At 34.8% G+C, this 15666-nt stretch overlaps 2 protein-coding genes across 4 annotated transcripts; both read right to left on the bottom strand.

Moving 5' to 3' along the window:
- Positions 1-4075: 4075 nt before the first annotated feature.
- Positions 4076-6447, bottom strand: LOC141683478 (uncharacterized). Its single transcript, XM_074488217.1, has 5 exons — positions 5619-6447; positions 5413-5513; positions 5214-5314; positions 5051-5114; positions 4076-4940 (listed from the first exon to the last, which is right to left on the bottom strand). Exons 2-5 carry the CDS (start codon positions 5456-5458, stop codon positions 4345-4347), a joined length of 807 nt encoding a protein of 268 aa, XP_074344318.1. The 5' UTR covers positions 5459-5513; positions 5619-6447; the 3' UTR covers positions 4076-4344.
- Positions 6448-6597: 150 nt separating this feature from the next.
- LOC141683477 (uncharacterized) lies at positions 6598-13852 on the bottom strand. 3 transcript variants are annotated; one of them, XM_074488214.1, is made up of 12 exons: positions 13693-13852; positions 13203-13306; positions 12440-12535; positions 11580-11683; positions 10477-10679; positions 9883-10005; positions 9712-9800; positions 9210-9315; positions 7583-7680; positions 7163-7405; positions 6968-7048; positions 6598-6889 (listed from the first exon to the last, which is right to left on the bottom strand). In XM_074488214.1, exons 2-12 carry the CDS (start codon positions 13293-13295, stop codon positions 6878-6880), a joined length of 1248 nt encoding a protein of 415 aa, XP_074344315.1. In that variant the 5' UTR covers positions 13296-13306; positions 13693-13852; the 3' UTR covers positions 6598-6877. The 3 variants fall into 3 exon arrangements, with proteins under 3 accessions (XP_074344315.1, XP_074344317.1, XP_074344316.1); XM_074488216.1 differs by having other exon boundaries at positions 9712-9758; XM_074488215.1 differs by having other exon boundaries at positions 13203-13303.
- Positions 13853-15666: the final 1814 nt, after the last annotated feature.

The raw sequence follows: 15666 nt of genomic DNA, 5'->3' as shown, positions 1-15666 counted from the left end.
ATCACCTAGTGCTTTGTTCGCTTTCTACCTATAATGTATGAGCGTCTCCGTGTCATTCTCCCTTCGGCACAAATGTTAATAGTGCCTTATAAACTTCCCCTTTAGTTGCTCATAAGAGTAGATTGATCGATCGTGGGCGAATTGACTTATACCAGATCGATGCTCCTCCCTTCAGGTAACTCTTGAACATCTTGTAGAGCATCGTCAAACTATGGCTCATACCCTTCATCAACAACTCATCCTTATCATAGTGGTCTTTTGGGTCTCCCCTCCCATTAAACACAGTCATCTTCGAAAATTGTTTCTCCTCCCAGTGGTGGTCGGTAGGCCTCAATCTATTCGGTAACCACCAGTTCTCGGCTGAATTTCCCGTCTCCAAATATAGCATTCTCCAACCTGGTTATTCACATTCGGGATACATCTTCCTCCTCTTGTTCGGAGTCCGAAGTTAGCACAACCTTCGTCTTCCTTCTCATGTGGTGTGAGTCAGAGTTCATGGACTTATCTTCCTCAACATAGACTCGTTTCTCTTTTTGAGAACTCTTAGCCCCTTCAGTTTCTTCCAGTGACTCTCGTAGCGCCTTATCTTCCAATTCAAGCTCCTTCATTCGGAGTTTATTAGCTTTGAGTTTCAGAGCATTGGCTTCCCTCCTATTGGCTCTCACACGTTCCACCTCTTCGCTTTCTTTAGATTTTCATTTCTCCTTAACAAATTTTTTAGCCCTCAGTTTCTTTAACATCGCCTATTCCTCGGGGTGGGGACGATGTCAGCCTCTTCATCATAATCAGTGTCCAAATTCCGAGAGGTGACCGTTGGTTGCTTCGGTGGCAGAATAGTTTTAGGATCGGTGAACCCAGGAGGTCCTTGTTAGTCATTACTGTTTGTCATCGTCTCAACTCTCAGAAATTAATCTCATATTCTCACAAATGGCGCCAGATGTTGGAACTAGTTTTCTGCCTGAACGTTTATCATTGAATAGCTTCTTGATCGGCCTGTAAAGAGAAGAATGCGAGAAATTGTCCCCCTGATTCATTTATGGTGTGAGAATAAGTTGACTGGATTTCGGTGAGTATATCGTATACAAAATGTTGTTGAGAGTATGTGAGTGTGTGTTCAACAAAATGAATCTGGGTGTTTATAAAATCTGTTACCAACGTTAACTTTGTTCCATCTTCTTCCGGTTTATTCCCGGTTATTCGCGAGGTGAATGTTTTGGCCATCAAGATCACATCTTCCCTCTATCTTCCTTGTATCTTCGGTTGGGCTAAGCACAAAACGATTAGACATCGGGACTTTAAACTACAATGTGCCTAACATTGGGCTGACTAACCTTCGTCCCAATCAAATTATCTACTTGAATTGGCCCAATGACTCCGAGCCTTCAATAACGAGAATCATTTTTTTCTTCATTTTTTTACATTTTTTAAAATTTTATATATATATTTTTTTAATTTTTATCAATAAGACTGATTTTTGACTAATTAAATCATTTTTTAACCGAGTAATTCAATTTTTCCGATTTTCGTAAAAATAATTTTTGATTCCTGCTAAAAAGTGATTATTGGCATTAATAGCCAACTTTTAGAATACTGTTATGGGGATACAATTGAAAGAGCTTAAATATCAAGTAGATAACTGACTTCTGTCCCAAAAACTCAAATAGGTCATTCATTACAGATTTGACTCAAATGATTATCGATTAAGTCGAAAAATGAAATTAGTCCAAACAAAAAAAATGATAATACTCGAGGATGAATCTTGTTGTACTTGTTATTTAACTCATGTGATCGTGAAGAAATCTCGCTTTATTCTTCGAAATCTAAAATAATAAGTCAAATTGAAAGTCAAAATCAATATTCGGAATCGGAGAGTGCAGTAAATTTAGGGTTTCCAATTTAAAACTGGCGCATTACTCCGATCATCGGAGCAGCGGCACCATCCGAGAACTATAAGATGGTGTTCTGTTATTGATAGCAATGTGTTTGTCGAAAAATATTTGAAAGTGTCTATTCAGAGGAATAGGGGTGGGGTTCATGGTGACATTTGAGATGATTCCAATGAGAAATATTTGTTGGCTGATATCTTTGGAAGCTGATAATGCGGTTACCGTGATTGCCAATATAAGTGAAGAGGTGAGGGGAATTCTTAATGGTGCTCAGTTGATTGGTTCTGCTGATGAATTAGTATGTTTAGTGTGCATGTGGGAAGATGGTGTGGATTCAAATTTTTTTATTGAATCCTTCTACGAGGAAGTGCAAGAAACTTGCTTGTTGTGGGAAAAGAATTTTTGGGTAATAATAACTTGTGCTATTTTCGAGGTGGGTTTGGATATGATCATGTTACTGAAGATTACAAGGTTGTTATGACGGTAAGGTGTAATTCACCGATTAATGGAATTATGGCTATTGTGTACAGCCTCAGATAAAAATCGTGTTGTAGATGTTTTTAGTGGCGAGAACATTGCCTTTTTTGATAGTTGGGGGACATTTGAAGATGGTGTTTTGCGATGGATGGCAATTAATGTAATATCTCTGCAAATCATCATTGTTGGTTTTGATATTGGCCTTGAGCGATTCACAGAGGCCCAGTGTTGTAACAATATGTGTGGTTAGTGGATATTAGCATTGACAAATCACAGGCTGAAGAGATGTCAGAAAACCCTGTATATAAAAGTTTTAAGTATCCTAGACTTCTTATGTACTCGAAGAGTCTCGTGAAATTCTTTTGGAGGTGGATCGTAAAAAGTTAATGTGGTATGACTTTAGAAGCAAGGCATTTAAGAATGTTACCATCCCTGGGATTCCGAATTGGTTTGTTTCACACAAGTACATCGAGAGTCTTTTCCCACTCATCGAGGATAGGTCATCACATTAAGCAAAGAGAAGAAGCAACAGCTGAAGAAAAAGGTTCTTCACCATCGTTTTAGTGTTAGGTTATGTAGTTGGATCTCTCATGTTCTTAGTAGAAGTAGAAGAGGAACACAGTAAACTAGCAGATATGTGCAAGCAGTAAATTGCTAGACGGTACGCGCAAGGATATTCAAGAAGATCTTTATATTAGTGTGATTGTCATTGTTTAGTTTGCCCCTTTCTATATGTTTGTTAGGTTTCACTTTTTGCGATTGTTTTAGTGAAACTGTTAATTTCGCCAACAAAGTGTTGGTGCAGTGGTTGAGCTCTTGTCCTTCCTTGCGGGAAACTGTTAATGGAATTTGGCTATTGTTTACTGCCCCGTTTCGTTTTGTTTCCTAGGTTGATGCAGGACAATCCCCCCGTAAGGTTGGCTGTTTCGGAGTGTTTTAGGAGAGCAGGTAAACTGTTTTAGTGTTTTGGCAAAACAGTTACTGTTAGTTTGGGAGTTAGAGCTGTAGATATGTGACAGAGGCATTTATATAGAAGTTAAGTGGGCTTAATCATTTACTTGGTATTTTGAAACAAGTTAATTACTGGTTTCAGAAGGTTTGTGGTTCCAACTACTTTTGTTGATATGTTCTATCAGATGTTCCTTATGATCAGGCATCAGTATCAAATTGCAAATTTGCACAAACCTTACATTTTTCTTACACAGTTTTATGAATCAATCTGTTTCCGGTGAACAATAGACTAATATTGAAGTAAAGAACTCAGTAAAATTAAAGAAAAATGCTAGAGACCCCAATTTTTTTTCCAAAAATTTCTCCAAATGTTGATGCGTCAGCCATCAAATATGTTCTTAGTAACTTTTCTATTAATAATTTAGAAGATGCATATTCGCCCCAGATCAAAACCCGTTGTATGTGATGCACTATGTCGTTTTTTTCTTCTAAAATAGGATTCCTATGTTTTCTGATGTTTTGAAAAACTCTAGCTATCACAAGTTATTATTGTCGTCGTAGTTGTTACTGTATGATTACTACCAGATCAAGAGCCTTCTGATCACGCCCAACATTCGAAAATATGCATCTTCAAACATGCACATCAGACGATCATCCTTATGCGGTAATTTAGATCATTCCAAAAATTATTGTATCTTGGTGATGATACTCTATTCATTGTTCGAGAATATTATTTGACATTTAAAGGTGATTAGACGTAGCTCTGAAATATACATGTGAAATTCGTGGCCTTTCTAAGAATGTTAAGTGATCTGTTGCCGCCACAGATATTAAACAACGATAAAAAACGGCCTCTATTTTCAATTAGATGTTCTTTATGATCAGCCTCAAATAGCAAATTTGCACCAACATAGAAATTTTCTTACGCAGATTTTTGATCAAGCTGTTCAATCTGTTTACAGGACTAATACTGAAGCACAGAATTCTGTATAACCAAAACCGAATAAAAATGGATGATCAAGCACTGTTATCAAGAGTCAAGATCAGTCACTATATCGCTTTTTTCCTCTTCTGCAATAGGAGGATTCGGCCTTCTGATGATGTGACAACTCTCACTATCACAAGTTATTGTTGTCGTTGTCGTTGTTGTGGTTGTTGTTGTATCAGTACCAACTGATCCGGGGTCTATTGTTGTTGTTATCGTTGTCTTTGTCTTTGTCGTTGGAGGAGGAGGAGGAGGAGGCGGTGGATCATTAACACTACCACTACTTGCTTTTGGTATTGCTTTTGATGCTATCTTGTTTATCTCATCCTTAACTTTCTTTCGTCGCGATTTCTTTGGAATATCTGGCAGTTTTTGTGATGTTGGTGATGTTGGCTCTGGTACGTCGCCTTTACTACTATCTTCTTGATCCGATAATGAGCCTTTTCTATGATTTCGTCGTGGTTTACTAGATTTACCAACATTTCCATCGGAGTTCATCTTTTTATGGTGTTTTCTTGAGCCCTTTGATTTATTAGTACCTACTCTATCGCATCTTTCAAATGCTACATTGTCTACTGAATGATGCCGTCTCCTTGATGCCTTTGGTAATTCTGTGTCTGTACTTGTTTTCTGGCTATCATCTGTCAAAAGGTAAGAACAATGTACATATAAATCATATGCAATCTGCAGGCCTACTTCCACATTCATGTGATGTATAAAGATTATAAGGTTTGTATCAAAATTATCTGACCTATAGTCTCTCCCTTGCTGTCAAGAGGAGCTGATTTAGGTCTTTCTGATGAGAAATCTTTCATCTGCATGAGTTTGCAACAACCATACCATAGGTTTAATACCTTCCTTAACATTTTAATGCACAATTCATGAATTTTACTGGATGTAAAAGAGAATTATACCCAGCTTGGTGTCTCTGTCGACGGTCCATCAGTTCCTATGTGAGCGACATGCTTTACATCTGTTGGTAAACCAATCTGAATTTCTTCTTCTTCCTCTTCATCTGCGTCATACTGTGAATTTTAGTCTCCATGTATATACTCACCAGGAATTTTAATCTTTGGCTTCCTGGTATATTTTTGTAGAATGTGTTTAACTTACCGAATATTGAAGATATGTATTTAAATCCTTTCAAAACTCCTTTCATTTTGGCAGAATGTAATTCCTATATCATCTGTTATGCATCAAGATCAGCTTCAGCTCTGCATCAAATTTAGTTACCAGCTTAGAAATTAAAAGCATAAAGGATACGTGAGCAAAGACACAAACACAACTTTACTGGGAAATCATATGCATTTCATACATACTTGATAATCTCGTCTCCTGAAACCGTTATGCTGATTGATTGAGATACTAAACCTGAAATAAACAATGATTCAACTAGCCTTGCAACGCGATGCCAACAAAAATTTAGCTCTCAAAACGTTGCAGACATTGTTGAATTGATATCTGAGATTAAGGAATAAGGATTAGGAAAAACTTCAAGGAGAAGATGTGAAAAGGTGGTGGAGGATGAAATGAAATTATGGTTTTGTTTAAGCATACAAGGTGGAGAGAATAATGATTTTGAGCTAATATCAAACTTACACAGGCTAAGACTATAGCATCTAATTTTGCATATTTTGAAAAACCTCATGTTTCAATGGCAGTAAATTCTTGATACATTAGCCCCATACATTGATAGATCGAAACCAATTTGCCAAAATTAGGGATAATCATACTTAAAACAATCAAAACTTTGTCTGATGATGAAATGACTAATTTGGGACCAACCAGTTACTGAAAGCCCGGTCTATGTATTTTGATGCGTCCTAGGTAATTGTATCGAATTGAGATTCAAAAATGCAATCACAACTTTGCAACATGGCTCTAGATTTTACAAGCATCTGATTCTAAAGTGCAATCTCATATGTAAACTGATCTATTACCAATTAATGAGTTTTACTACTAATGCTCAGCTTCTTTGGGATGAACTGTGCAAGCAAGTGAGAGTGAGTACTGTCTTCTGAATGTGAAACTATTCTTTGAAATCATATCATACTTTAAGCTACAAGGCAAGTAGCCTATAGACTTTCTGAAGAACACATTTGTAATGAACTTGTAATATGGTTTATTTCATATAAAGATGGCCAGAATTTAAATTGCATGTACAACCCTAGTTGAAGATGAACAGAAGATAAACGGGACAAACCGGACGTGTTTTCAGGGTCATAATATTACGATTCTTTACAGAAAGCATCTCCACTTCATTTCGAGTTCTCATACACTTGAACGGGCACGGAAACATGCAATAAAGGGAATTACTTTCATTTTTCGATACTAATTTGTCTGCACACTAGTTGATCGAGGAACATAGTGTGTTCTCAAATTTTTACATACAAGTTACCTCTACAAATAAGAGGACCTGCAATAAAATTTTACAAAAGCAGGCCTACAAAAACAAATCAATGCAACAACGAAAAGAATATCTGAGAAAAATCTACAAAAAAAGCTAGTTTTCTATGGAGCCACCTCCGAGAGAAGAGAGGAGCTTGATGGGAGTTTCTCAAGTGTATACATAAAGCTATCATTTTTTGGCCTGCATACGAGTACGTGTAAGAAGTTTCAGAATCTGAAACTATAACAAATGGCATAGACATGCAGAACCGAGTCTCACCTTGATATATTTCTTGTGAATTTTTAGTGCCTCGTTCAATGCTTTTTTTGCATCCACGCTCCCAGTCATGTCACCCATAATCTGAAATTCCAAACAAAAACAGACATATCAATTAGTTAGAAAAAGAGAGAGAGAGGAGCCGCATCAAGAATTAAAGAGAATGAAGAACGGGGTAACGAGGGCGAGTGATCATACCTGGACAACATCATCAAGGCCCTTGGCCTCTTTCCTAAGTTTCTTATTCTTGGTCTCAAGGAAACTTGCAACTAGAAAGATAGCAAGTTCACTTTTATGATCCATTGATCCTGTCTCCACATTTTTTCTCTCAAATTTTCCATATTGTTTTAGCATCTTATTGTTCACTTTCTCAGTTGAAGGTTCTAGCGACTTCTCATAGCATTGGAACATGTTTGGATTGTATTCCATGGCCCACATAACCTGTGTTTATATAAAAAATTAATATTCAGTGGACAACTAAAAGATATCTGGTCAGGAAAAACAAGGAAAACACAAATTTTGCGTTAATTTTAGAAGATAATTTATTTTAAGAAATGTGTCATAGAGAAGATAAGTAAATCCTAGATAACCCAAGTCGAAATAAGAAGATGTACTCACCTCCCATAAATAGAGGGAATCAATAAAAGTGAACTCTCTACGAAATAGTACCATCAACATACGAAATGCAAAAAGATACTCCCCACCATCCAATTCCTCTGCCAAGAAAAAAAAAATTAAGCCATTTATATGGCACACATGCACAAAACATTCATAGCATGTATGCAGTACGGTAGTACAAATTCAGCTAGCTTTCACTAATATTTCACTCTCTTCTAATTCTCTAACGTCTGTTCATGTTTTTTCTTTTTAATATTATCAAAGTCTCACTCATTGGGTATAAAGGTATCAAGTGAGCACTCATTACAAAAGTGACTCGACTCGGTCACTAATTTAAATTTGAAATCTGTATCGAAGAGAGCATCTGTCTATGACTAGTTTGATACAGAATTTCTAATACTCAACGACCAAGTTAAATAAAAAAATTCAAATTTGTCACTAACTTACTTTTGCAATGAGTGACTCACTTACATTTGGACCTAATGAGTAATGACTTCAATCATCAACCCTTCACTCTTCAGTATTAGTACTTTTAGTTTTAATATATAGTAGATTCAGTAGCTCACTTATTTTCTTCGCCCCACCTTTTATTTATTTGTTGATTCCTTTATTTTAATATTTCTTTAGCAAAGAAAACAATTTAAGCACATGTGGTGCTAAGCATATCTGTGAAAATTTTTATTGTTAACATTGTACTTAGATTCCAATTCCCACTAGACCCGACCCTAACATAAGAAAAACTGTGTGAAGGTGAAGCATATCTGTGAATGCAGATTGTTCCTAATTGCCTATATAATAGTAAGTGGTGGAAGTTCTTCATTTGATTGTAATAAAAGAACTTAGTAAACTTGTGAAGTGAATTTATTTAAGCAACTGATTGATTTGGTTTCAGTTTTATAATTCGTAAAGTTTAGGTGACAAAGCAAAGTAATTAAGTAACATTACTACCAAGTAGGCAAGTATGAAGAGCACCACACATTCCAACATTTTCTTTTGGCCAAGTTTATCAGAGTTTCTCTTAAACATAAAACTAAAGCAAGCTAAGAAAATTCAAAATAATCACATGACCCAACAAGAACCAATGTGATTATAGCTTTTTCTTAACAGAAGAAGCAGTATAATCAATAATCATGATGCATCAGTGTTATTAATAATAATAGTAATAAATAGGGAAGGGTGGTCTAATAAATAAAATGCAATATGCATATTGGAATCTGCAGCTCTCATCCACGGATACTATTGAAAAAGAAGCACGAAAGCTAACTGTCCCTGCACAAGTTACAGTCTATTTATGCTAGTGTTCAGATCACAATTTTGTATCCTATTACTCCAATATATGCCAAACTGAAGTGGGGATTGTACAAAGCATTAGATATAGTTCCTTATACCAAAATTTATGAAATGGTTAGACAGTTAGGTACCTTAAGAACCAGAAGAACTTTGGCCATCCTACACTTAAACAAAAACCATTAAGCATGACATGGAGGGGGGGGGGTTGTTTTTATCTACAATTCTACATCAAAATACAAATTATATGCATTGTACATGTAAGTTTTACAACCCATATCCCAGTAGCCCACAATTATACTACCACATAAGAAAGTACTAAGAAACTAATACATCATACCAAGATGTTGATGAAGCTTCGGATCAACAACTTTCATAATTTGTGATAGGGTACCCAGTTGAGATTGAACTCCCATAGAACTTGTGCTACTCCTGAAATTTTCTCTCTTTTCAATCGAAGAGGCCAGGCATGAAAAATAACGAGCGGTGATTAATTACATATATAGGATAAAAGAGGGGAAAGGGGTGAAGGAGGCACAAATAAAATTAAACAGTATATTAGCATATTAGGTGAGTATGAGTCCCCACATCATCATGTATGTGAAAGAAATTGATAATAAGTAATAGCAGAATAAGGTGTGTTCCATAGAGAGCACTGAGCAGCAGCTCTAGAATTAAAGATTTCAATTGCGTATTTTACTTATATTATAAATATGTGTGTGTGTGTGTGTGTTTTCCAACATTCTCAGACATGTTCATGAGAAAAGATTAGAAGAGGGAGCATAGCCTTTAAAACAAACAAGGAAGAGTTGCCAATTTTGTTGAGGGAAATGGAGAAGTACCACTCTACGCATCGCATGCTCATAGCACCAAAAGGCGTCTGCTTCATCTTCCAAAAGAATAATCATTGGTGAGCATATATCATTCATACCTGGAAAAAATTGATAATAAAGGATAATGTCTTAAACCTTTACTACCAAATTATGGTTATTATACAGGTTGTAGCAAGTTACCTTGAACATAGCCAATACTATTATCCACCCAAGAATAAACAGCTAGAACTCTCCAGAGCTTAGCTTGATTATCTTCATTCTCGTAAAATACAAGAGTACGATCGGTGCGGACAACATCCAAACCTAACATTTAAACAACCTTGTTAAATATATATATATATATATATATAAACAAATACAAGGGAAAGAACATGTCAACTTCCATAACTCCTCCAACTTTATAGATAAATAAATAAAGTTGATTGTGTACATATACAAGAGCGCAATGGAAATATCTTTATTGTAAAAATGTCTAAAGCTCTTTTCAGCTAGATCAAGAAAAAAAAAGAACTTTTAATGATATTACCCTACGGCCTACACCCTATTTAATAACTCATATAGATGTTTTATGCTTTATTAAATAAAAAGCACTTGTATTTTTGGGTTAAAGCTGCATGCAATCTCCATTAGAATGTTATATGAGTTCTAATAAACTCTGCGTTAGAATGATAACCAGGATTCATAGAATGGATATCATCAAGCCACATCATTGAACAAACAAGTCATGCAGAAACCCGTCAAGAGAACAATCTATGATAAATTCAGAGTACGCACCTATCTGTGACAAACTGAGCTTCCATTGAATCACTTCTTTATCTGTTACACCAGCCATAACTGGCTTGGGTCCATTTAAGTTTCCTGCTTCACCCTCTACAGGTTCACCGTCATCAGTGACTATAGGTGTTGTAATGAATTTTCCACTATCAAACATAGGAACCATCTTCTTACATTCGGCTTTAAACGCAGCATATTGCTCCCTAAGAATTCACGATCATAGCACTTAGTAAGCATTCTCAAATTATCATTTCATTTTTCACAACAAATGCATATACAGTTGAACCCGAGCTAGAAGTCATATTGTTAACTATATGATCCTATTGAGGCCTTCCTCTAACACCTTAAACTTTTAGATGAGCTGGTTACTCAACATGGTATCAGAGCTTAAACTAGCCGGAGGACTAAGGTTCGATTCCCAGCCACCCCCAATATTTTCACAATTTATCGTGGACGATACTAAAGGGAATTAATGCCCCAAAGATGGGCGTCGGTGTTCCACTCATCAACCCATAAATGGGCTTCGAGCTGGTTACTCAACGCAACAAAAAAGCTGTTTCTTACGGGTAACGCATGAAACAGGAGTAAGTCTGCACGTGCTGTAAATTTACTTTTCGGGTTACATATAAGAAGCATAATATTACTTCCTGGCAAGTTTAATCAAGCAGCATATTATTCAATTAATTTTTAGAAACTAGTAGCAAATTCACTTTATCCTCTCTTTTCAAGGTTGTGCAAAATGTGAGAGACATAAACCTACATCCTCATTTGAAAATTTCAACTGAAAAAATGAAACGGTTTTTAAATTGTTTATTATTATTATCTTATTCTTCCTCTTACTAAGTCAACTTCAGTTTTCCGATTGAGAAAAAAAGAGTCAAATTATGTGATATATTCGCCAAGTAGTTACATTAGAGTATTAGACTGGAATTTAGTAACTTCACTCATAAATATTACGATTGTTTCTGAAGTATTAGTTTGGCATGCAAGTTCTACATCTTTTTTTGTCAGGAAAAGTTCTACATCTTGATCATAAAGTAAGGCATGAAACTCAATTAGGTTCTATTGCAACTCATACTTTAAATGGGAAAAAGGCAGACTACCTCCGCCGTTGCCTGAGCTCATTTCTCTCATCATAGGTGCTGTTAGGATCAAAGCAACCAAGCAAGAACTCATAAACTTCTGCTTTTATAGCAGGATGAATACCCTGCAATGAGTACCATAAACTGTTACCATCCAAGAAGCTCACGTGATTTGAAAAACTCAGCTACACCCTAACATATAGACACAAGAAAAGAACCGTACAGGAAAGACAAAAGAATATTTGACCACCAAGTTGCAGTCAATAAGCATACTGCATGTGAGAGTATGACAAAGAAAATATGGGCTACTAGCTCATGAATAGAATTTAGGGCCCAAAAATTAAAAAACCATTACAATGTACATCCATTTGAATATCTTACGATGCTGTACAGCACAAGACTCATCTCCAATGCTTTTGCAAGACCACATTCAGTTTCATTAAATTTTAGTAAACAGTAAGCACGACTTGAGGACATTGGCAGAACTCATCATTTCACTAAGGCTTGATTCGGCTGACTTTGTTTAGCTAAGAAAGTAGTTAGTCTAAGCAGAACTTTGACATTTCGTGTCACTTAAGAACTACTGGGGTATCAAAAATTCATGGCAATGCCTTTATGGGAAAATCAGTGTGGAGTTCAACTTAACAAAATCTCAGAAGGAGATTTTTATATATTAGGCAGTTTATGTTCCGGAATACAAGTGTCACCTACATGGATCATCAAGATGCAACTAGCTGATGTCTTGAACTCGGCCATGAAAAGGCTTGTTAAAATGTGAAATGGTGGCACATAATTATTTGGTAGATAACCAGTGGATAAAATTGATTGACACACTTAATGGCTGTGCAAAAAAACATGCAAGCTTAGGAGATATACTCTACCCCTCTTTGGATCCTCCGAAGTACACCACCTATTTCTATATGACCATCTTTAGTAAAAGCAGCCTTCCATCTCCTTTCACTCAATGTCTTTCCAACCTGAACATTAAATACAAAGAAGAAACAGAAACAAATGCTTAGAAAAACATAATTCCATATAGGCGAAGACAGGTAATAATTACATGACTAAGAGTACAAACAAATAAGACCTATTGATTTAATCAAAAGAAGCAATTTTTGTACTTTCAGCTAACAACATAAATTCTCCCACTTTTCCTTTCATCTGTTTTAAATACCTTATCATGACTGCAGCTATTTGCGTATAACCAGACAGTAGTAGAGCTCGAAATTGCAAGTATTTGATTAGTAACACGAAACAACCTTAGAAATACATAACCAGAAGAAACAGAAACAAATGCTTAGAAATACATAATTCCATATAGGCACGAGACATGTCATAATTACATGACTAAGCGTACAAACATAAAAAGCCTATCGATTTATCAAAAGAAGCAATTGTAGTACTTTCAGCTAACAACAAAAATTCTCCTACTTCTCCTTTAATCTTTTTTAAATACCATTTCATGACCGCACCTATTTGTATATAACCAGAAAGTAGAAAAGCTCGAAAACGCAAGTACTTAATAAGCAACACGAAACAAGCCATAACTAGAATAAAAAATCCACAGTAATGTAATAACTTAATAACCACCATATATAAACAAGCAAAACAAGTTTAAAAAGATCGTGGTCTCGAAGTGCATACCATGGGCTTAAAACGGGGTTTTGGAACATCAGCCTGACATTCTGGTCTAATCGGAAAATACTTACTTAAATCTTCACCAGTGTATCTCCTCATATGACCCTCTGCTACTCAAAATCAAAACCAAGAACACAATTAGCCAGCAAAACAAGTCCTTATAGCCAATTTCTATACACTCAAGCTTGCAGATTTCAATCAGACAGTTAAAAAAGTAATTTTTTTTCTTACCCAGACTAAGACAAACATTACCCATATCTTGTAAATTCAAGAAAACTTAAATTAACCAACTCTTCAAAATCAACATTAATAAAGTATCTACACAACCCACTTTATAACTATCTAAAACAAGCAAGATACAAACTTTATCTCTTAAATTAAACCATATTAAACAAGCCCATGTAAAATTTGATTACTGGACATACAAATTTGAATTTAAATATACAAACAAACCTAAAAGTAAAGATTATTTTTTTATTAAAAGAAAAGATTGTACCTTCGTTGTTGGCCGATTAATTTGGAAAAGAAAAATGGCAAGACATTGTTGAGAAATAGGAACCTTGAAGATTCAGGAAAACAAAGATGATTGCAAATTTGCAATCAAGAAAGGGGGACAAGCGAAAAGGACAAATGAAAGAGGCATTCACAAAAGTCAGTGCACTCGATTGTTTGAAAATTCTTAAATTTAAAATATATTCAATGTTTAAATTTGTATTTTTTGCACAATAATAGATACCAATATAAATTCATGGTCGTTTTTATTATGAAAGAATGCCCAAAATACACAATTTTTCACCTTCAACGGCCCAAAATGCCCAGATGCGTACGGACCGCCCAAAATACCCACGAATAACGCATTTTGCGGATGCGTACCCACCATTTCAAATTTTTACAAACAATACGCATGTTCAACATGCGTATTCACTTTTTGATTTATAAAGAATACGCATGTTCAACATGCGTATTCACTAAAATACAAAAAGTGAATACGCATGTTGAACATGCGTATTATTTGTAAAAATTTGAAATGGTGGGTACGCATCTCTCACATGTGTATCCAATGGGTATTTTGGACGCACGGTACCGCCAATTGGCATTTTCGGCATTTTTTCCCAAATGATGGGTATTTTGGTTTTTCACCATTTTATTATTGTATATTGTAAATTTTATCATTGTATATTGTAATTTCTAATTTTAATATGTTGTTGACATGATTCGAACCTTATACCTTTTAAAGATTACTAATTTTTTTTATAATTTTAATATGTTACTCTCAGGATTCGAACCTTATACCTTTTAAATAATACTAATTTTTAAGAATAAATATAACACTTATTATCGATTTGATCTGCCGATTCTGGATTGAGTGATCAATGACCACCAACTACCAACAACCAAATTTTTAATGTTTCATCTTTAATATAATAGTATAGATAGATAATCATATAAAAGAAAAAGGGGTTTTGAAAAACGGTTATTCTAGAGCACATGCTAAAGCGGAATCTCGTAAATTTAAAAGGGGTATTATGTATTCAAGTAAGATTTTAAATGATTTTTTTGGTTTTTGAAAATTTTAGGGTATTCGATTTGGTAGCTAAAAAATCCTTTAAAATCTAATGGTATTCAACGGAATTGAAAAAATTCTTATAAAATATGGGGTATTCAATTTAGATTTTAAAAAGTCCATTAAAATCTAGTGTTATTCAGTTTGGATTTTAAAAATCCATTAAAATCTGGTGGTATTCAAAAATCCATGGATATTTTTGTATTTTATAAAATTATAGATTTTGGAGGATTTGCTAGTGTATTTTATGTTTTCAAAAATTTTAGCAAAATCCAAGAGATTTTGATGGATTTGTAGAAATCACTATTCAAATCATCAAGAATTTACGAGATTTATTCAATAACTCCGCTAAAATCCGCGTATAATTAAAATCAGCAATAATCATTCAAAATCAATGAATTGTTATATATCCTCTAAAATCTGAATTGGATACACCTCATTAGCTTATTTTGATTGGTGGAGTTTTTGTTTATGTTGGGGTTCACTGTTATTAATACATGTGAACCAATTAAAATGATATAAAAATATGAATTTTCGCGCTTAACAAATGTCATTGAACACACACTAGAAAATTCGTTTAAAAAATACCTAGGTTACAAATATAATTATCTCTCAAAAGAAATGGTACAAATATTATTTTTTACAAAAAACTGGTGCGAACTTATATGCAATTTGAAATGTAGCTTTAAAATCTCATGCAACCTTTTTTTAGATACGGCAATTTCGTACATGCAAAGAAACGATACGATAATTTACGGATTTAGGTTGACATTTTTGGTACACAAATATAAAATACACACATGAATTTAGTATCGATTTTGGGTTTATCCTTGGGTATAAGACATAAAACGAAAGTACACGAAATAAATAAATGTTTAAATAAATTTAGTAAAATTATATGAATAT

This window comes from Apium graveolens, chromosome 9 (assembly GCF_009905375.1).
Source record: "Apium graveolens cultivar Ventura chromosome 9, ASM990537v1, whole genome shotgun sequence".
Lineage (NCBI taxonomy): Eukaryota > Viridiplantae > Streptophyta > Magnoliopsida > Apiales > Apiaceae > Apium > Apium graveolens.
This window is presented reverse-complemented; position numbering and strand designations above follow the sequence as displayed.